This window comes from Genypterus blacodes, unplaced genomic scaffold, assembly GCF_046128005.1.
Source record: "Genypterus blacodes isolate CSIRO-AG114 ecotype Tasmania unplaced genomic scaffold, CSIRO-AGI_Gbla_v1 ptg000019l_1, whole genome shotgun sequence".
NCBI classification, from domain to species: domain Eukaryota; kingdom Metazoa; phylum Chordata; class Actinopteri; order Ophidiiformes; family Ophidiidae; genus Genypterus; species Genypterus blacodes.
In genome coordinates, this window is record NW_027466832.1 from 2,125,936 (window position 1) to 2,147,655 (window position 21,720).

The 21,720-nt window shown below is 40.5% G+C and overlaps 1 protein-coding gene across 1 annotated transcript in view; it reads left to right on the plus strand.

Moving 5' to 3' along the window:
• Nucleotides 1-4,508: 4,508 nt before the first annotated feature.
• Nucleotides 4,509-21,720, plus strand: part of LOC142991419 (collagen alpha-3(VI) chain-like) — a 31,729-nt gene continuing 14,517 nt past the window's right edge. Inside the window, exons 1-5 of the mRNA XM_076141552.1 lie at nucleotides 4,509-4,613; nucleotides 16,628-17,227; nucleotides 17,422-18,039; nucleotides 19,621-20,220; nucleotides 20,415-21,032. Coding sequence (XP_075997667.1) covers nucleotides 4,529-4,613; nucleotides 16,628-17,227; nucleotides 17,422-18,039; nucleotides 19,621-20,220; nucleotides 20,415-21,032 — 2,521 coding nt within the window. The 5' untranslated portion in view covers nucleotides 4,509-4,528. The remainder of the gene's footprint in view (nucleotides 4,614-16,627; nucleotides 17,228-17,421; nucleotides 18,040-19,620; nucleotides 20,221-20,414; nucleotides 21,033-21,720) is intronic.

Genomic DNA, 21,720 nt, shown 5'->3' on the forward strand with positions numbered 1-21,720 from the left:
ATATCACACACTGAGAGTTAAGAGAACATTCTTGGAAGAGGTGTAGTGGAAAACCAGCATTCATACTGGAATACATTCACCACTGAGAGTATGATGTTGTTTGAGGAAGACAATGTAAGATTTGCGTCCAAACGATGAATTATATTAAGACAATGCAAAAGACAGTGAACAGATGTAACAATCACATCATTGCTGTGGAAATTAGCAGATTTATGGCCTGTTGATCAAATTTTACACTTTTACATTTTTTACACTTTCCTCTCCGGCGTTTCTCTCTCTGCTGCTATTGTCCAGGCTGCTTGTATCAGACAGAATACAGGAGTCGACTTTGCTACTGTGTTTTCCTCTGGGGCGGCAGTGAGGGACAGTCATCATGTTGACATGCTGGGCCGAGTCTGGCAGGCTCTGCAGGGAAGTGGCTTTTACCAAGTGACCTGAAATGACACGAACACAAGCAATCAACACAAACAACCGTTACAGGAGATTCAGATTTGGTCTGTTTTGTTTTACTTTTACAAAGGAAGGCTAAAGGCTGAGGGGCACGTGTTACACAATCTGCATGGTGTCACTGCAGTGGACCTCTATAAAATTTTATTTTGATTGACTATTATCAGTTTTGCTGCTCTTATCAAATCAAAAAACAGTTACTTCAAGCTCTTTCTGTATGAGCCTGTCTGGCATCACTCAACCCTTTGAAGGTGGCGAGACAAACGTGCTTACCGGCCAGTGTTTGATGACACATTCAAAGAGTCTGCACAGGTCTGTGGAGGCTGTAATGGCTGTACTTGACAGAACTGATACTGCCAGATCCTCAGCTGCAGACTTCAACAGAGCGAGTGGAACAACTAGTGAAGAACTGCCTGATGAACATGGTATGAGCTGGACGAGCCAGAGGTCACACTTTGACCCCAGGGACAATGTAGAGCCTGGCTCGAGTTTGCAGAAGAACAAACCCCAAACTGCAAAACTGTCAAATTGCACGGTGAGCGAGGTGGTGCTTACGGACAAGTATGTAAATCATGGGACAGGCTTGCCAGGCGAATGCGAGCATGACAACAAACTCCTGTCAGTGTCCAGATACTCACAGAGGCCTTAGGTCAGGACTGAAAGAACATTCCCCAGAATGCCATAGGAAGCTTATGTATGACTCCCTTCACATTTACAGATAGTAATAGGTTTATACACACATTTTGGACATTCACGTTTTTGTGGAGCCAGTGGAAGATCATAAATAACCTTAAAATTCTAGCTTATCTTTGATTATTGATTTTGGTGTGTGTGTAATATATTTAGTATGTATACTGTACTCATACTTTGTGTGACAGCACTGTGCCTTGTCCAGTCCAAGTAACATCTCAACGCTGTCTTTTACTGTACAGAGAACATTCCTTAAGTTTTGTTGAGTGTGTGTGTGTGTGTGTGTGTGTGTTTGATGACCACGTGCCCAATGGGCCTGTGTAAAAAGTGAGTAGAAATGCAATGTTGGCTGATGTTTCCACTGCGTTAGACATTCTGAGATTCAAGCATCTTCTGCAAAGTGTGGTCTGGATAAACACTGAGCCAAGTAATGTATAAACAACCTCACACTGTGTTGCATTTCATTTGAAAGGCGAGAAGCCATAAGTTTATCATTAATCATGGCTGTGTATCATGGATGACTTTGATTCAGATGTAGCTGGCCCTAGGCTTTCCTGCCCTTGTGGAAAGGAGCCTGTGACTCGAGGGCCAAACACAAGTTGATTTAAGCAGGACAGGAGTGCACATTTAGTCAGCTCAGAGGGAAGTTGGGTTCAGAACTGACTGCAGACCGAGAACATGTGTTGCATTGCACCAATAACTGAAGCCAACATGTGCTGATGGCAAAAAAGAAGATAAAATAAGCTAAGCTAAGATAACATAATTCTTTATTCGTCCCACAACAGGGAAATTCACAATAAAATGGACATTGTTCAAACCTCGGTAACCCAAGCTCTTATGTAATTTGGCCTGAGTTGTCTTCGAGCAACAATTTGTCCTCCACATCTTTCCTTGTAGAGAGCAACCAATGATTAGTTTAATTATCAGCTGCAATAACCACTTCAACAATATGCTCCTCACGTGCCACAATTGATCTAATATAGTAATATATCTAATTTAGTTTCAATGTTAAACATGATGTCTCTAGTGCAGTATCAGCCTCAAATCTAAAACAAATCCCCATCAAAAGTAAAACAATCAAATCATACAACAAGTTATATTTTCATGAAAGACAAGACAAAAGATCAAAAGAAATTGTCTAAAAAGAATACATTTTCAAATTGTTAGATCTCTGGGGAGACAAATCGACACTTGCGCCATCAATAATAAATATCTTAGTTAACTAAGGACAGCTGAGACAAATGGACATGTGCATCCTAAAATCACTGCTACTACAGTGTCATTGCTCCTTTGTCCACTAGAGGTCATTAACGCATCTTTAGCGCTCATTTAGCGGTCATCCATCTTCATCATCACTGATGAAGAAAGTACAAAAGACAAAGTGAGGAACAAACTCCACAATTTTGAATGAATCTTCATGCAATGTGCTAAATTCTGAATGTGATGAGGTGCGAGTTCCCTCTCCCTTTTCTCCTGTCAGCCTTCTGTGAGATACATTAATAAAGTAATTCGCCTCTTTCATGTCCTTTGACATGACTTAAATCAGAGATCACAATGAAGGAAATACTGACTAAATGGAAAACATAACCCCCTGCTGTGAAACTGGACTTTCCACTCCAACGCTCCTTTTTTATGAACACATGACATACTGAGTTGGAAAATTCAGTTCTTTCCAGCCACAGATAATCACTAATGCACATTGGCATTTGCATCACAGCCTCAGGTGTGCTACTGTTATCACCACCACGCACACACAGATATATGCTTTAGCAAAGTGTTCAGAACGTTTCACCTCTGCCTCACTGTAACATTTTGCAGTCACAATTACTATAAAATAGATGCATTTGTTTCTCCCCTCATCCATCTAAACCAGGGGTCTCCAACCTTTATGCCTCTGAGAGCTAATTTGACAAAATCAAAGTACTCATGTTTTAAATTATTAGTAACATTTATACACATGGCTGATTCTCCACCCAAACCAACTGAATAAGCATCTTTTGTGTGAACATTTACAGAATGTTGATATCCAACACTCACATTTTGTATCAAAAAGCACTTCAATTCAGCAACATGAGCATGTTTTTTTCTGTGTCAAGCTCACATTAATAAATTCCACACAATAAATTCCACATATTACTCTCATAGAAAACAAAACAATGTTTTGACTTATTTTACTACTTTACCGATACTAATACTATACCTTTCATTTCACATTTTATGTCTTTCCTGCATGACAATACAGGTGCAGCAAACCTGGATTTGGTCATTTTCTCCTATTCCTCTCTGCAGAATAGATTAAGCGCTGTCAGACTGGATGTGAAGAATCATTCAGAGTTCAATCATCTGGTTGTGGAGAGTTGTTTGGTGCCATTTGGCATCTTGACACTTCTTGATGGGGTACTGCTGGGATGGCTGACTCTCTGACTCTCTGAGGTTTGGCCATCCTCACAGAGGACCTCTATTCTTCTATCATAGTGGCCATCAGGATCTTGGTCACCTCCCTCCACTGTAGCCCTGCTTCCCCATTTTCTCATTTACACTAGAAAGAGTATTCCAATGGTATTTATATAAGAATGTTCACAGTTCTCTTTGGGACTTGGGCTTTAGAACAAGTTTGACACTTTGCAGTGTTTTAGAGTATATCTGTAAGGTTCAAAAGGAGGAAATGTGAACTTGTCTTCATACTTTCTGCACTGCCAGTAACTATGTACGCTGCATGCACATGTTCCCAACAAGGTCAGTGAAGTTTGTGAGCCAAAGGCCGCTGCTTTAACTTTCCTATTTCAGTTAGAAGGGCCCTTTAACTGTGATTTGCCTCAGTGAAGTGCTCAGTGACAAATCGTTGCAGTCTTTGTGGCAAAACAGTAATGGCGACAGATGCATAGGAGATATTGTACAAGCTTTCCAGCCCATGGTGTTGAAGTGAATTGACAATTGCTCTACTAACTTACACGGCTTCACAGGCTTGGCTAGCCTTAAGTGGCACTACCACTGCAGGTTATTGTGTCTGATCTCCTGGGGTTGGATATTTAATTGAACACTTTTGGTCCACAAAGCAATCTCATGCAATGTTGAGCGCAAATGTGGTGCAGTAAAAATTTAGAGCGAAGGCAGAAAGAGTTGGAAGGGATGTCCCTAAAAAAAACATCCTAGTGTTGTCCTGCCTCTAAGAGATTTCAAAGGAAAGGCAACAAGTAATGGAGAAAATAAGGAAAAAGGTGCATCAATGTAAAGTATGCAGATGAAGGCTGTTCAACTTTGGTTTAACTTTTCGGTTTAATCATAGGCACTTCACAACTTTTCTTACCCTTGGTGTCATTTATAGAGAAACAATGACAGTATTTGGTTTCTGTTTTCACAGGTATCCTCTTTGTAGCTTTGGTGATAGAAGATGAGGAGGTATCCGCTGTTACCGCTGTGCGCTCTTCTGGGCGTCCTGTTTGCAGGATTCCTCCCTCAATTCGATGCTCAGGAAGGTAAGTTGAATATAGTGAAAGTCATCAGTAGTCAGCAGCAGTTTGTTGCTGCTGTAAAGCTAAAAAAGCTTATATTTCAATATTCTACCATAAAGCAATACAATCTACATTTGTATTCATTCAACTATTTGTGGGTTTTTAATCTTACAAAGTATTTAGAATTCACAAATATGGTTAAGCTACAAAAGTAAGTTATATTTTAAAATCCTTATTTTAATTAAATTTTAGCTCAAATGATTTAAAAGTCCTTTCCAAAAATCTTTTAAATGATTTATTCATGATATAGCTGCAGGAGGCATCAACATCCAGTGTAATGCTTTTGATACATAAAGCAGAATGATGTCACACAAAATTATACATAGATCACAGTAGCAGTCTGCATCACTGCTGTACTGGACCACAGAGACGCGTTCATTGTTTCTTCCCACAGAGTGAGTTTTCCCACCACTCTCTCGACAAAATCACGCATGGCAGGGAAGCCATTCCTTGTGCTGTCAGAGCCATCCAGAAGGAATACAATATCCCTCATGGCAGCAGTGTCAACATGAACTGAGAAGACAGAGGAAGAAATGTTTTTAAATCTTTGAAAGTACACATTATTGACAGCACTTTTTGTTTCTGGCACCACTTTTTGTTTTGTACTGTTCTGGCACAAAATATACCAGGTTTAATGCTCAAACTGACACAATCAGGAAAATAAGGAATGTGACTTCAGTTAGTAGGAAATCCAGTTTTGTTTTGGTCAAAGTATATAGTGTAATCTTACGGCACTTCTTTATTGATTATCATTTGTTTACAAATTGGAGAATATATGATTCAATTAATGCCTGTTTGACACAAGCTGCATAAGCAATGTTGAAGCAGTGCTGCTTGAGGACAGCTAATGCTTGAACACATTTGTCTACTAAAAGCATTGCTTCTGTGGGGCAGAGACAGGTTACCAGTATTGTAACTACTGTTTAAATTCCATGCAACATTCCTTTTTTGGTTATGTTGTTGGCCTTATTTTCCTTAATTCAAATTGTGAAACTATGCTCATACTGCTGCTTGTGGTTCTTTGATTGTGTGTGGTCAACAGGGTAAATGCTCTAAACTGTTTCAGTTCCACATACACAGCCTGTGGACCATGCATTTTATGGAACTAATTGTGTATGAAGGGATTTATGCAGTATCGTTCTCCATTCTAACCCATCACTGACGAGATCCAAATTTCCTTTTCAGGTTTTCTCCTGTAATTGCAGCAATGATGTGCTCTTGTAGATTTGCAAGTTCAGCAATCTCAGAAATTGTGTAACTTGGCATATTTGATATTTTCTCTAGTTCCATGTGGTCTGAGTTTTTTGTTCCAATGGTTAACAAAGTGACACCGCTTCCTTTGAGGGAAGCAGCAGGCAACTCCACACTGTCACTTGATGGTCCACTACTTAAAAGCACATTTGCACTGTATCTGCTCCCTGAGGCAGCTGTGAAGACATGTTCTTTTACATATTGTAACGCTGCACCCGTTTTGAGAGGTCTTCCTCCTTTGTGTGTGAGCCTCCTCATTGATGATAGGACATCTCTCTTCCTCATGAATGAGTTTAAATAGAAATTTGCAAGTGCGATGTTACTGAACTGAACCACAGCCACGCTGTCATTATTTGGTCCAATGTTGAGTCTCTCAGTGACTTTATACAGAAAATCTTGAACAGCTGCAAATCCATTTCTTGTATTGTCAGATCCACCCACAAGAAAAACTATATATCTCCCTTTGTCATTTCTTTTCTCTGTTAATAAAAACAATTTAATCATTGTTTAAAGTTAATGGCAATCACTATTAAGGCATTCCATAACTACAGATACATTTTTTTGCATGTCCTTTTTAACTTTTCATATTCCTTACCTCCTTCAGATTCCTCTTCAAGTCTAACTTGAGTAAGATGAGTTACAAAACTTTGTAGAATATGTGGCAGATTTGTAAAGCTGGGGACTGAAAATGCATAGTTGGGATCTTAAGCAGTTACTTACATTTCAACTGGATTTGATATCCCTGATCCAACCGCAAATATGACAACACCTGCAGTCTTGAGTGCATTTGCTGGGTCTTGAGCAGAATCTCTAGATCTTCCACCAGCAAATAAAATAAGTATCCCCTTGGCACCCTCATGGCTTCGACCTCCAGCATTTGAATCAAAGACATTGTTCTGCACAAACTGCAGTGCTGCCCCGATATGCAATCCACCTTTTGGTTTTAGTTTTGCAATATGCGCAATAACATCTTCTTTAGTGTTGTAACTGTTGAGATTGAAATTTGTTGTATTGTACAACAGCAACTTTATCTTTTTCTTGGTCCAGGTCAAAACTCTCAACCACTTTTGCAACAAATGCAAGTATAGCAGGAAATCTACTCCTGACAAGATCAGATCCATCAAGCAGAAAAACAATATCTCTCTTCATGACGAGGCTTGACCCTGAAAGGTTCACAAAATGTAAATTAAACAAGCAGATGTAGAAAAGATTAAGTCAAAATCAACAGTAATATAGTGCAGGCTACAGTATATGTGTACTTCTTACCAGTCACTGTCAGAAATTCAGGTGTTTCTTGATTACCACTCATTGTTGCATAACTTTTACATCACAGACTGAATGTATGCTTTGCGTGTTAAAGTCTGTGACGTAAAAGTTATGCGCTGCTGTGAAAGAGATGGTTTACATTTCCAATGTGTCAGCATTTTTTTTTTTCAAAACTAAACGTCCTTATTCTATTTTCTCTGAGTGATTGTGCTTTTCCTCTAACATCGTCACCAGATCTGCCACCACTAAATACATATAGATATTGAGGAACAGCTTCATCACGCCTGCCTCCAACTGAAGCAGCAAAGACATTGTCTCTGATAAACTTCAGGGCATTGCCAGTATTCATAGGTCTTCCCAACTTGTGCCTCATTGTTCTAATGGAATTAAGCACATCATTCTTGGATGAATATGAATTCAGATAGAAATTGACTGTGACATCACGGCTGTATTGAACAACAGCCACTCAGTCTCTGTTCTCATCCAGATTCAAACTTTCAACTATTTTTTCAACGAAACCACGTATCCCATCAAAGCCATTTCTGGAGTCATATGATCCATCAATAAGAAATACAACATCATTCTTTTTAGACTCTGCAAAGACAGAACGCATCAATATAGATGAGACAACAAGCGTATTTTGTAGCTCTTGAGGAAAAGAGGACACATGCTAACATAAACTACAAATCAAAGGCATGAACAGATATTACATCACAGAGATGCTTACCAAAACTACTTGTGGGAGCAGCAAGCACTACCTGATGGGAAGCTTCTTTTAACAATGACAACACATCATGCTGAACAGTCGGTAGTTCCTCATAATCAGTGATTGAGATAGTGTCATTAGGATTGTGAGATATTGTCTGTAGTTCTAGGGTATCTGCATCTGTTGTTCCAATGGCAATGAGAATGACACCAATCTCTTTCAGCTTTCTGATAGGGATTCTGATGTCATCTTCAGATCTTCCACCACTCAGTAATACAAGTATCTGTGGAACTCTGTCATGGAGTCTACTTCCTGAGGCAGAAGTAAAGACATTGTCTCTCACGTACTGGAAAGCTGCTCCAATGTTGTGAGGATAACCTCCTTTGTGGTTTAGATCTTTAATTGCATCAAGGACATCCTCTTTTATTGAGTAACTTGTCCACATACAATTGATATCTGGTGAGTTGCTGTATTGGACCACAGCAACATGATCTTTGTTTGCATCAATATTCAGGTTTGTCACAATTTTTTGCACAAAGTCTTGGATATCTAGGAATTGTCTCTAGGAATCATCAGAACCATCAAGCAAGAACACAACATCTCTGCCTTTATCTGCAATCACACATGCAGTCGTACAAATTGGTTGATGATGGGCAATGAAAAACAACTTTAACCAATAAGTGTACAAAGAGAATGTATCATTAGTCTTACCGTATGCTGGCATGATAGCAGGGATTTCACCCTTCTTGATGGCAGACAAAATGTGTTGCTCGATGACTGAGAGTTCATTTAAATCTTCTGCAATGTAAGCATGGCTGGCTTCCTTTGAAATATACTGAAGCTCTACAGGATCCGCACTCTTTGTTCCCAATACAAATGCCATCACATCAATTTCATTCAAGTTTGCAACAGCATGTCTCACATCATCACTGGACCCTCCACCAGTCAAGAGAATCAAAATCTAAGGCACACCCTGTTGGTACCTACTACCTGAGGAGGATGTTAATATATTGTGCTTGACATACTGGAGTGCAGCTCCAGTATTTAAAGGCCTGCATCCTTTATGCCTCAGACTTCGTACAGCGTCAACAACATGCTGCTGTGTTTTGTATGTGTTCAGATAAAACTCAACAGCAGCATCTGTGCTGTACTGCACCACTGAAACACAATCTTTGTTCTCATCCACAAACAGCTGCGCCACCATGTTGTGTGTTGCCTCAAATTCATTCTGCATTTCATCAGAGGAATCCAGTAAAAATACAATATCCCGTTCGATGGATTCAGTATTATCCGAAGATAGATAGCTAGATAGATAGCTAGATAGCTAGATATATAGATAGATAGATAGATAGATAAGATCGATAGATCTTACCTAATATGTTCTGGGGTGGGTTTGATTCTTGCCTGGTGAGGCACCGTTTCAATGAATGAAACAAATTGCTGATAGATGTCTCCAAAATGATTAAAATGAGGTACCTGCAACATCATCTTCAGATCTCCCCCCAGTCAACAAAATCAATATCTTTGGGACACCTTCTTGACCTCGACTCCCAGAGGAGTCAGTGAAAACATTGTTCCTGACATAGTCTATAACTGCACCAGTGTGGCGGGGTCTCCCCCCATTATGGTTCAGCTGCTGGGTGGCAGCAAGAACATCTTGTTTTTCAGTGTATGTGTTCAAGTTGAAATGTGTCTGTGGATCTCTGCTATACTGAACCACAGAAACACAGGCTTTCATCTCAGCAATAGTGAGTGCTTTTACCACTCTTTGGACAAAACTTTTCATTGCTGGGAAATCACTTGTATCATCAGAACCGTCCAATAGAAATACAATGTCTCTTTGCGCAGAACCAAGTTCTGCTAGAAACAAATAGATTCTGTATTAAAATCAAGTTAATAAAAAATCATGTTATACAAGTTACATTTTTGGGAGAAAACATTAACCATATATACATATAGGAATACAAAAAACAATAGGATTAGAATGTTTCCAAATTCAATGCAACGGATGAGGACTTAAATGCCAGAAGATTTGTGAAGTGAAGGGATTGCCATGGAGGATGGGATGGAAGGCAGAGTGGGAGGGGAAGCCACGGAGTCCTGTTGTGGGGCACCCCTACGTCCGTCCATGGATGCGGCCGTTGTGGGGCCCAGAGCCAGAGGGGTGATCAGTAGACATAGGGAGTAAGGTGAAAAGAATGGAGAAAGAAGATCAGCTAATGTGCCCCATCCTCTTACTACACTGACACTGTCACTAACCAGAGTGTACTGAGTCTAACTGGGCCCTGATTTGAACCTGGGTTAGCTAATCACTTTCCTGCAGGTAGGAGACTGTGCCACCTGCCCATTTAGCAGTTATCAAAGTTTGCTGAAAACAGGTGCGTTTTCAAGCAGGATTTGAAAGCTTCTAGAGAGCCTGCCTCTTTAACGAGTGCAGGAAGTGCGTTCCAGAGCGAAGGAGCGGGATACGAAAATGCTCTACTGCCAAAGGTTTTCTTCTGGATCTTTGGAAAAACAAGCAGGCCTGCTTGCTGGGATCTCAAAGGTCGGGCGGGAGTGTACCTGGAGAGAAGGTTAGACAGATATACAGGGGTTAAGTTATGCAGTATTTTGTAAGTAAGAAGTAATACCTTGAAGTCAGCCCTGGCACTGAAGGGAAGCCAGTATAGCGACGCTAGAACCGAAGTAATATGGTCGAATCTCCTGGTTCTCCTTAGTAGTCTTGCTGCAGTGTTTTGAACAAGCTGCAGTTTCTTAAGGGCAGAGGAGTTCAAACCTGAGAAGAGAGCATTTCAGTAGTCCAGCCTGGAGGTGACAAAGGCATGAATTAAGGTTTCAGCATCTGCTTTGCTAAGAAATGGTCTGATTCTGGCTATGTTACGGATATGAAAGTAAGCAATCCTTGTAACATTGTTAATATGGCTGCTGAAAGTTAGATCCTCGTCGAATGTTACACCCAGGTTCCTGGCCACTGCGGAGCGCCGGATTGGACCATTGTCAAAGTTAACAAGTAGATTCTGCAGTTTCTGTTTCTGTTTCTATGGTCCCAGGATCAGCATTTCTATCTTATCAACATTAAGAAGTAAAAAGTTGTTAGTCATCCAGTTTTTAACAGCTAGAAGACAGGACTCCATAGAGGCAAAGTGAAGATCGGCCTGTTTTAACTGCACATTGTTATTTCTTGTTGATGTTCCTCATCAACAAGAAATGAGGTCAATGATGTGATCATCATTGGCTCAAGGAAGAGCTGAAGAAAACTGGGAAGATTTGCAGCTGTGAGGCATTCAAAAAAATACTCTCCTGGACGTAAGAAGAATGTAGTAAGGAGTATGCAAGGCAAAACGGATTTCTGAGATAAAAAAACAAACTCTTCACACTGTTTTGGGAACAACAGCATAATCAAGAACCTGACTGTAGTCAGTGCTGACAGTTTGAGAACCCTGAAACTGATCAAATGACTTGACTTGAATGACAAAATTGATGCAGTTTTGTTGAAAACTAAATTATGCAAGGCCATGTGTTAAAGGTTTATGCAGGGAGTCAGTTTGATTCTTCACTGTAAATCAAAGCCACTTCTTACCTATAATAGTGGGCGGTTCAGTTTGTATTTCTGACTGAATGAATCCAGCAATTTCCGGTTGAATAGACAACAGTTCACCAAAGACAGGTAAGTTGAAAAGGAATTCGGAGCAGAAGGCAATTTTCTTCAGCTCCTGCTGTTTTGCGTTTTTCATTCCGATTGCAAAAATCAGAACCCCAAGTTTTTTCAGGTCAAATGCAGGAGGTAAGACATCATCACTGGATTCGCCTCCGGTTAGTAAAAAGAGAATCGGAGGTACTCTCTCCAGGTGTCGGCTCCCAGATGAAGCAAGAAAAACGGAGCAGCTCCAGTGTTTCAAATTATTCCTCCTTTATGGCGAATACTTCTCACCGCATAGACAATGGCCTCTCTGGATGTGTAACTCTTTAAGTTAAAGTAGACATTGGCATCTCCGCTATACTGTACAACAGGCACTCGAACCTTATCTTCTCCAATAGCCAGTTCTCCTACCATCCTTCTGACAAACTCTCTAATAGTTGGCAGTCCATTACTGGAGTCATCTGACCCATCAAGAAGAAACACTATGTCTCTCTGATTGCTTCCTGAGTCAACTGGTGATAAAGTAATACAAAGGTAATTTATAGACTGGAGATTCAAGACTGTTAAATTATTCAACGCAAGCACATTCATCAACATGAGTAAACAAAGGCTCACTGAAAAATATTGAGCACTGAATAAAAGACTGATGTTGAATCAGCTTTATGCTAATTGGTAAAGGAACCATCTTTTCATTGAAAAGATGTATGTTAAAGAAAATCTATCATACTGCCACCAACTCATCTTCAAGAAAAACTACAGAAGTGGAAGTGATGATATCTTTGTAAAAACCTGTGGAACACTAATCAAGAGTCCGAATTTCTGAATTCAGAAGTAATGCTGCGTGATCTGCCATGCAACTGAAATGTTCCAATCAAACAGACAATAAACGTAAGAGAAATTATGTTATGTTTTGACGTGTGTGCCTGCGTGCACTATTTATGCTGTGTGCATGCACAAATAAACGTTCGTGAGTTCCCAGACGGTGGCGGTCTGTATTTGTTCTCCCGTGAATATTAACCACAAGAGGGTGTGAGCTAACCGCTGTGTTGACTGCTATAACGATAGACTGCTGCGGAGATGTCTAACGCTACAGATAGCTACCCCTTCAACGGCGCGGCTGCCAGAAGCACTGTTCAAGTGTGCTCGGATTGAGAAATCAAGGCCCAGCCCTGTCCGGGTACCGCCGCCACGATAAGACATAGCTTCGATGTGTGCCAGGACTCTTTGTGTTGTCAGGTAGGTGTTGAGCTGGAACTCAGTTGCACAAGGGCAAATTTAACCTTGTTCCCTCCAACCTGGTGCAGGGCTTGAATCAGGCTGAACACAAAACGTCTGACATGCTCAAAGTTCTCCTGTCCCATACTCCAGGATGAATCCACTAGCAAGTATATATCAGCAGCCAACCTTTGTGCACAATCTTCAAAAGAGAAGACTTGGTGTGTTTTTTAAGAAAGAAGTGAAGTCCAATGTTATGTTTCAAAAGACAACATTGCACCAACAGGTCCATTTCTATCTGAACACATACGCCACTAGGGAAAATATTGTTGATGCAGTCAGAGGGCTTAGACCCAGAGGTTCAGAGAAAATGTCTTTACAAACTCCTCTGGAAGCAGGCGCCTGCAAGGCGTTCCGCAGGTGTTGATATGGCTAAATGGTGGAAGATCTTTTGACGCTGTAGATACCCCAGCCTCTGCTCTCAAACAGCAGGGCATCTTTGTGATTGGAATTGGAACAAGGAACTCTGACAGTGGAGAACTGCAGAAGATATCATATGACCATAGTTCTGCTCTATCCATATCTGAATTCACTGGCCTGCCCAGTGTCCAAGAACAGCTGGCTTCTGTAATGAGCACATTGCGAGTGAAGGCCACACCTATGACGCCAACAGTGACTGGTAAGGATGTCAAGTGAGTTGTGTTAAAGGGCATTTTATTAAAGACTTTGTCACTTTTACAAATTGCAGTGTTAGTGTTAAATGATGAGATTTTGAAATGGTGCGCCTAGCCCTTAACAGTAGATTTTCTGAATGGAAAGGTTAAGAACATATACCTTAATTATTATGTCTCTAATTTGGTGTTCCCCAGTTGAGCGTCGGCAGGAAGGGACCTTGTCTTCCTGCTGGATGGATCTGATGGTACTAGAACTGGATTCCCAGCTATGCGTGACTTTGTCCAAAGAATAATACAGAAACTCAGTGTGGATGACAACAAAGATCGTGTTTCAGTGGTTCAGTACAGCAGCGACCCAGCTGTCCAGTTCTATCTGGACACATATACCACAAAAGGCCAGATCCTTAACACTGTTAGAGGTCTCAGGCACAAGGGCGGTAGACCCCTCAACACTGGAGCTGCACTCCAGCACTTGAGGGATAATGTCTTCACAACAGCTGCAGGAAGCAGACGCCTGGAAGGAGTTCCACAAGTGCTCATATTGTTAAGCGGTGGAAGGTCTTTTGACTGTGTTGATACACCAGCCACTGCTCTGAAAGAGCTTGGTGTTATGACCTATACAATTGGAACCAGAGGCTCCGACAGCAAAGAACTTCAGAACATATTCAATGATATGCTCTATCGGTGTCTTACTTTGCTGACCTTCCCAGTATCCAAGAGCAACTCAAATCCTCTGTGGAGGCTGTGGTTACTGTCAGCACCCCAGATTCAGCAACGGTACTGGGCATGTTTAGATGCACAGCCTCTTGCTGGCCTCATAGGCATCCACATTAATTTCAGTTCCACCTAGAGAATTAAAAGAAGTGAGATGTTACGATAGGTCCTTTTGTGCTTTTAGCTATGGGTGGATGTATGCTTTGGAAAAGCTAAGCATTGTTGGAGGTAGTGCTGGGTGCTCTCAAAAATGTCCTTCAGTGATGATTTGTGCACAGTTAAGAGGGTTTTCCTTTTTTTAAATGATTGTCTTCCTCTGTTTTCTCAGTTCATGTTGACACTGCTGCCAAAAAGGATATCGTATTCCTTCTGGATGGCTCTGACAGCACAAGGAATGGCTTCACTGCCATGCGTGATTTTGTTGTGAGAGTGGTGGGAAAACTCAATGTGGGAAGAAACAATGAACACGTCTCTGTGGTCCAGTACAGCAGAGATGCAGAGGTCCATTTCTATCTGAACACATACACCAATAGGGAAGATATTGTTGATGCAGTCAGAGGACTGACACACAGTGGAGGCGGACTCCTGAACACCGACACAGCTCTCAGTCATGTCAGAGAAAATGTCTTTACAAACTCCTCTGGAAGCAGGCGCCTGCAAGGCATTCCACAGGTGTTGATCTTGCTAAATAGAGGAAGGTCTCTTGACGCTGTAGATAACCCAGCCTCTGCTCTAAAACAGCAGGGCATCTTTGTGATTGGAATTGGAACGAGGAACTCTGACAGTCAAGAACTGCAGAAGATATCTTATGACCGTAGTTCTGCACTATCCGTATTTGAATTCACTGACCTCCCCAGTGTCCAAGAGCAGCTGGCTTCTGTAATGAGCACAGTGCGAGTGAAGGCCACACCCATGACACCAACAGTGACTGGTAAGAAAGTGACAGAGTTTTACAATCCAACATCAGAGTAGGACGTCAAGGGAGTTGTGTTAAAGGGCATTGTATGAAGGACTTTTCATCCAGTGTCACTTTGATAAGCTGCTGTGTTAGTGTTAAGTGGTGAGATTTTGAAATGGTGTGCCACCTGATTTGTTTCAGCTACACTGAGGGAGAGCAAATGTATACATATATATGCGTTATGAGTTTTGACTGAGGTCTTTTACCTGAAATCTTTCCTTCCACCTCAATTCCTTTGTTACTGTCAAATGTTTGGCTTTATATGTTTTTTTTTTTCGTTTTGAACGTCTATATTTTTCTCCAGCCTTAGATATGCAACTCATATCTACCATGGGCTTGTTTATTTGTTTTTTGGTTTGATCATTAGCATCAAAAAATGATGTACCACAAGAGTTACAGCCAACAACAAAGTAGAGCAATAGAATCTTTTGGATGATAAAAATGTGTTGCCATTTTTCAATACATTTCTAGTGTAATTTTTTACAAATTGGATTGGCACTCTTTGCCACAGCCCTATTCAAGGTTCCGTCCCATATATTCTATGAAAACAAAAAGGAAGTCCTTTCCCAAAAATTGATCTTTTATTTACTATTCATCTATATTTCACTGGTTTGGGTGTGTATTAATTTAAATTATTTGACTGGAAAATTGAGTGTTGCAGCATTCAACTAAAACTGCCACGTCAAGTCAGGATACTTCTCATCCACAGACACTTAAATCAATTTGATCACTTCAACTATTCATGCATCAGCAGCCAATCCACATAAAGTGTGTAACTTTTTCATTGTGCCTTTTGTATGTTCTTTATTGTGTTTGAGGTCTCCTTTTTCTCACCATTGTTGGACAATGTTCAATACACACTTGCTAAGAGTAGGTGTCATTTTGAGTGGGCTCTAAAATATATTAAATTGCTCCCCTAAATGCATACATCGACATGAAACCTTCCTGCATCTGATTGGCTGAAGACATCACTATCTCGGCTGTCGCTGGCCTTTGTTTCCAACACTAAAGCATAGTTGCTCTTCTGGATTCGTTAATCAATTTATCTTTATTATTATTATTATTATCATTATTATTATCATTATTATTATCATTAATTATATTTGAATTGATTTTGGGCAACTCTGTCCTTTATTGATTTATCCACACACCCAGTGTAACAACTTGTTTACAGTTTTAGGGGGCGGATATTTACGTTATGATCTAAACCTATCAATCATTTGCTATAGCTCAACCCTATTTTTATCTTTTTATCTATCAATCAACTCTCAATGGATGGCATCTGCAATTATTCAGCAAATAGTGAGCATGTGGGATTTGGGCTGGTTTTGTCATATCCAATACATCCTTTCTTAAGAATCTCATTTAAAGACAGGTTCAAGGAGAAATCAAACAGTTCTTTCTTAGTAAGAAACATTGTTGAGTCATAGCTGTTTCAGAATGAGAGTTAGCCAAATTGAATTTCCTATACAAAATGAAAATGATAAAGTTAATAGTACTTTCTCACCAATCTTTAAAAATAATTGGATGTCTCTTTTTGCGCTTAATTTACAGGTAACCCAAACCTGGGAAGAAAGGACATTATTTTCCTCATTGATGGATCAGACAACACAAGTTCTGCTGGCATTGCTCATATCCGTGACTTCATCATCAGCATTGTCCAACAGCTTGATGTGCAGCCTGATCAAGTGCGTGTGGGTGTTGTCCAGTTTGCAGACAACGTTAAAACAGAGTTCTCTCTCAATTCACACAACAATAAGCCAGCTGTTCTCTCTGCTGTCAAAAGACTCCGTCAGATGGGTGGCCGCTCTTCAGATCTGGCTGATGCCATTGACTATGTTATACAGCGCGAGTTAAAACCCAATGCCGGTGTGCGCTTTACTGAGGCCTCCCAGCATCTTGTGGTTCTCACAGGTGGGCGTTCTCCCCAAGATGTGTCTCTCTATGGACCTCTGCTCAAAGCCTCTCGGGTCAACTGCATTGGTATTGGAGCTGATGGAGCTGACACAAGGCAGCTAAACCAAATCGCCACCACATCAGAAGATGTCATTAAGATTCCAACATTCCCTGGGCTGCCAGCAATCCAAGACAGGTTTATTGCCAGGCTGCGTGGGACCATCCCTGAAGAAACACCAACGGACTACGAGCATCCAAGTAAGTGCAAACATGTACATTTCACAGATAATGTGTAGTTTGCTTTACTACAAACAAGTTTGTTAAAATAGGTTATTCAACCATGATGATGATGATGATGATGAATGATTTTCTAACAAGTTGCCTTTCCTGACTTTGTTCCCCTATATTTCCATTTATTCACCCCTCCTCTTCAATGTGTCAACTTCTCATAGCTGACCTGCCTCAACCTAAACAAGCTGATATAGTGTTTTTGGTGGATGGCTCCATTAACTTGGGCAAGGAAAATTTCAAAACCGTAATGGAGTTTATTCTCAACCTGATTGATCTCTTTTACACTGAGAGGGATAACCTGCAGATTGGCCTGGCTCATCATGCTACAGATGTTAGTGATGTGTTCTACCTCAACACATACAAGAACAAGGATGACATTATCAGTGCTATTGGTCGGGCAGAGTACAAAGGTGGACGCCGACTCAACACTGGTGCAGCCATTCACCATGTTCAAGATGTTCATTTCACCAAAGCCAAAGGCAGTAGGAAGGATGAGGGCATCCCTCAGATCCTGATGGTTGTCACTGGAGGACGCTCAGCTGATGACAGTAAAACAGCAGCCCTTGGTCTGAAGAACACTGGTGTGAAAGTCTTTGCTGTAGGAGTCGGTGACATTGAGGAAGAATTAGAAAATCTGGCAAGTGTGTCCTCCACTGTGGCTCGAGCAAGCACATTCCAGGAGCTCTCTGAGCTGAATGAGCAGATTCTGGAGACTTTGGATGATGAGGTGAAAGGGAAAGGCGGAGTGAAGGCCACACCCATGACACCAACAGTGACTGGTAAGAAAGTGACAGAGTTTTACAATCCAACATCAGAGTAGGACGTCAAGGGAGTTGTGTTAAAGGGCATTTTATGAAGGACTTTTCATCCAGTGTCACTTTGATAAGCTGCTGTGTTAGTGTTAAGTGGTGAGATTTTGAAATGGTGTGCCACCTGATTTGTTTCAGCTACACTGAGGGAGAGCAAATGTATACATATATATGCGTTATGAGTTTTGACTGAGGTCTTTTACCTGAAATCTTTCCTTCCACCTCAATTCCTTTGTTACTGTCAAATGTTTGGCTTTATATGTTTTTTTTTTCCGTTTTGAACGTCTATATTTTTCTCCAGCCTTAGATATGCAACTCATATCTACCATGGGCTTGTTTATTTGTTTTTTGGTTTGATCATTAGCATCAAAAAATGATGTACCACAAGAGTTACAGCCAACAACAAAGTAGAGCAATAGAATCTTTTGGATGATAAAAATGTGTTGCCATTTTTCAATACATTTCTAGTGTCATTTTTTACAAATTGGATTGGCACTCTTTGCCACAGCCCTATTCAAGGTTCCGTCCCATATATTCTATGAAAACAAAAAGGAAGTCCTTTCCCAAAAATTGATCTTTTATTTACTATTCATCTATATTTCACTGGTTTGGGTGTGTATTAATTTAAATTATTTGACTGGAAAATTGAGTGTTGCAGCATTCAACTAAAACTGCCACGTCAAGTCAGGATACTTCTCATCCACAGACACTTAAATCAATTTGATCACTTCAACTATTCATGCATCAGCAGCCAATCCACATAAAGTGTGTGACTTTTTCATTGTGCCTTTTGTATGTTCTTTATTGTGTTTGAGGTCTCCTTTTTCTCACCATTGTTGGACAATGTTCAATACACACTTGCTAAGAGTAGGTGTCATTTTGAGTGGGCTCTAAAATATATTAAATTGCTCCCCTAAATGCATACATCGACATGAAACCTTCCTGCATCTGATTGGCTGAAGACATCACTATCTCGGCTGTCGCTGGCCTTTGTTTCCAACACTAAAGCATAGTTGCTCTTCTGGATTCGTTAATCAATTTATCTTTATTATTATTATTATTATCATTATTATTATCATTATTATTATCATTAATTATATTTGAATTGATTTTGGGCAACTCTGTCCTTTATTGATTTATCCACACACCCAGTGTAACAACTTGTTTACAGTTTTAGGGGGTGGATATTTACGTTATGATCTAAACCTATCAATCATTTGCTATAGCTCAACCCTATTTTTATCTTTTTATCTATCAATCAACTCTCAATGGATGGCATCTGCAATTATTCAGCAAATAGTGAGCATGTGGGATTTGGGCTGGTTTTGTCATATCCAATACATCCTTTCTTAAGAATCTCATTTAAAGACAGGTTCAAGGAGAAATCAAACAGTTCTTTCTTAGTAAGAAACATTGTTGAGTCATAGCTGTTTCAGAATGAGAGTTAGCCAAATTGAATTTCCTATACAAAATGAAAATGATAAAGTTAATAGTACTTTCTCACCAATCTTTAAAAATAATTGGATGTCTCTTTTTGCGCTTAATTTACAGGTAACCCAAACCTGGGAAGAAAGGACATTATTTTCCTCATTGATGGATCAGACAACACAAGTTCTGCTGGCATTGCTCATATCCGTGACTTCATCATCAGCATTGTCCAACAGCTTGATGTGCAGCCTGATCAAGTGCGTGTGGGTGTTGTCCAGTTTGCAGACAACGTTAAAACAGAGTTCTCTCTCAATTCACACAACAATAAGCCAGCTGTTCTCTCTGCTGTCAAAAGACTCCGTCAGATGGGTGGCCGCTCTTCAGATCTGGCTGATGCCATTGACTATGTTATACAGCGCGAGTTAAAACCCAATGCCGGTGTGCGCTTTACTGAGGCCTCCCAGCATCTTGTGGTTCTCACAGGTGGGCGTTCTCCCCAAGATGTGTCTCTCTATGGACCTCTGCTCAAAGCCTCTCGGGTCAACTGCATTGGTATTGGAGCTGATGGAGCTGACACAAGGCAGCTAAACCAAATCGCCACCACATCAGAAGATGTCATTAAGATTCCAACATTCCCTGGGCTGCCAGCAATCCAAGACAGGTTTATTGCCAGGCTGCGTGGGACCATCCCTGAAGAAACACCAACGGACTACGAGCATCCAAGTAAGTGCAAACATGTACATTTCACAGATAATGTGTAGTTTGCTTTACTACAAACAAGTTTGTTAAAATAGGTTATTCAACCATGATGATGATGATGATGATGAATGATTTTCTAACAAGTTGCCTTTCCTGACTTTGTTCCCCTATATTTCCATTTATTCACCCCTCCTCTTCAATGTGTCAACTTCTCATAGCTGACCTGCCTCAACCTAAACAAGCTGATATAGTGTTTTTGGTGGATGGCTCCATTAACTTGGGCAAGGAAAATTTCAAAACCGTAATGGAGTTTATTCTCAACCTGATTGATCTCTTTTACACTGAGAGGGATAACCTGCAGATTGGCCTGGCTCATCATGCTACAGATGTTAGTGATGTGTTCTACCTCAACACATACAAGAACAAGGATGACATTATCAGTGCTATTGGTCGGGCAGAGTACAAAGGTGGACGCCGACTCAACACTGGTGCAGCCATTCACCATGTTCAAGATGTTCATTTCACCAAAGCCAAAGGCAGTAGGAAGGATGAGGGCATCCCTCAGATCCTGATGGTTGTCACTGGAGGACGCTCAGCTGATGACAGTAAAACAGCAGCCCTTGGTCTGAAGAACACTGGTGTGAAAGTCTTTGCTGTAGGAGTCGGTGACATTGAGGAAGAATTAGAAAATCTGGCAAGTGTGTCCTCCACTGTGGCTCGAGCAAGCACATTCCAGGAGCTCTCTGAGCTGAATGAGCAGATTCTGGAGACTTTGGATGATGAGGTGAAAGGGAAAGGCGGAGTGAAGGCCACACCCATGACACCAACAGTGACTGGTAAGAAAGTGACAGAGTTTTACAATCCAACATCAGAGTAGGACGTCAAGGGAGTTGTGTTAAAGGGCATTTTATGAAGGACTTTTCATCCAGTGTCACTTTGATAAGCTGCTGTGTTAGTGTTAAGTGGTGAGATTTTGAAATGGTGTGCCACCTGATTTGTTTCAGCTACACTGAGGGAGAGCAAATGTATACATATATATGCGTTATGAGTTTTGACTGAGGTCTTTTACCTGAAATCTTTCCTTCCACCTCAATTCCTTTGTTACTGTCAAATGTTTGGCTTTATATGTTTTTTTTTTTCGTTTTGAACGTCTATATTTTTCTCCAGCCTTAGATATGCAACTCATATCTACCATGGGCTTGTTTATTTGTTTTTTGGTTTGATCATTAGCATCAAAAAATTATGTACCACAAGAGTTACAGCCAACAACAAAGTAGAGCAATAGAATCTTTTGGATGATAAAAATGTGTTGCCATTTTTCAATACATTTCTAGTGTCATTTTTTACAAATTGGATTGGCACTCTTTGCCACAGCCCTATTCAAGGTTCCGTCCCATATATTCTATGAAAACAAAAAGGAAGTCCTTTCCCAAAAATTGATCTTTTATTTACTATTCATCTATATTTCACTGGTTTGGGTGTGTATTAATTTAAATTATTTGACTGGAAAATTGAGTGTTGCAG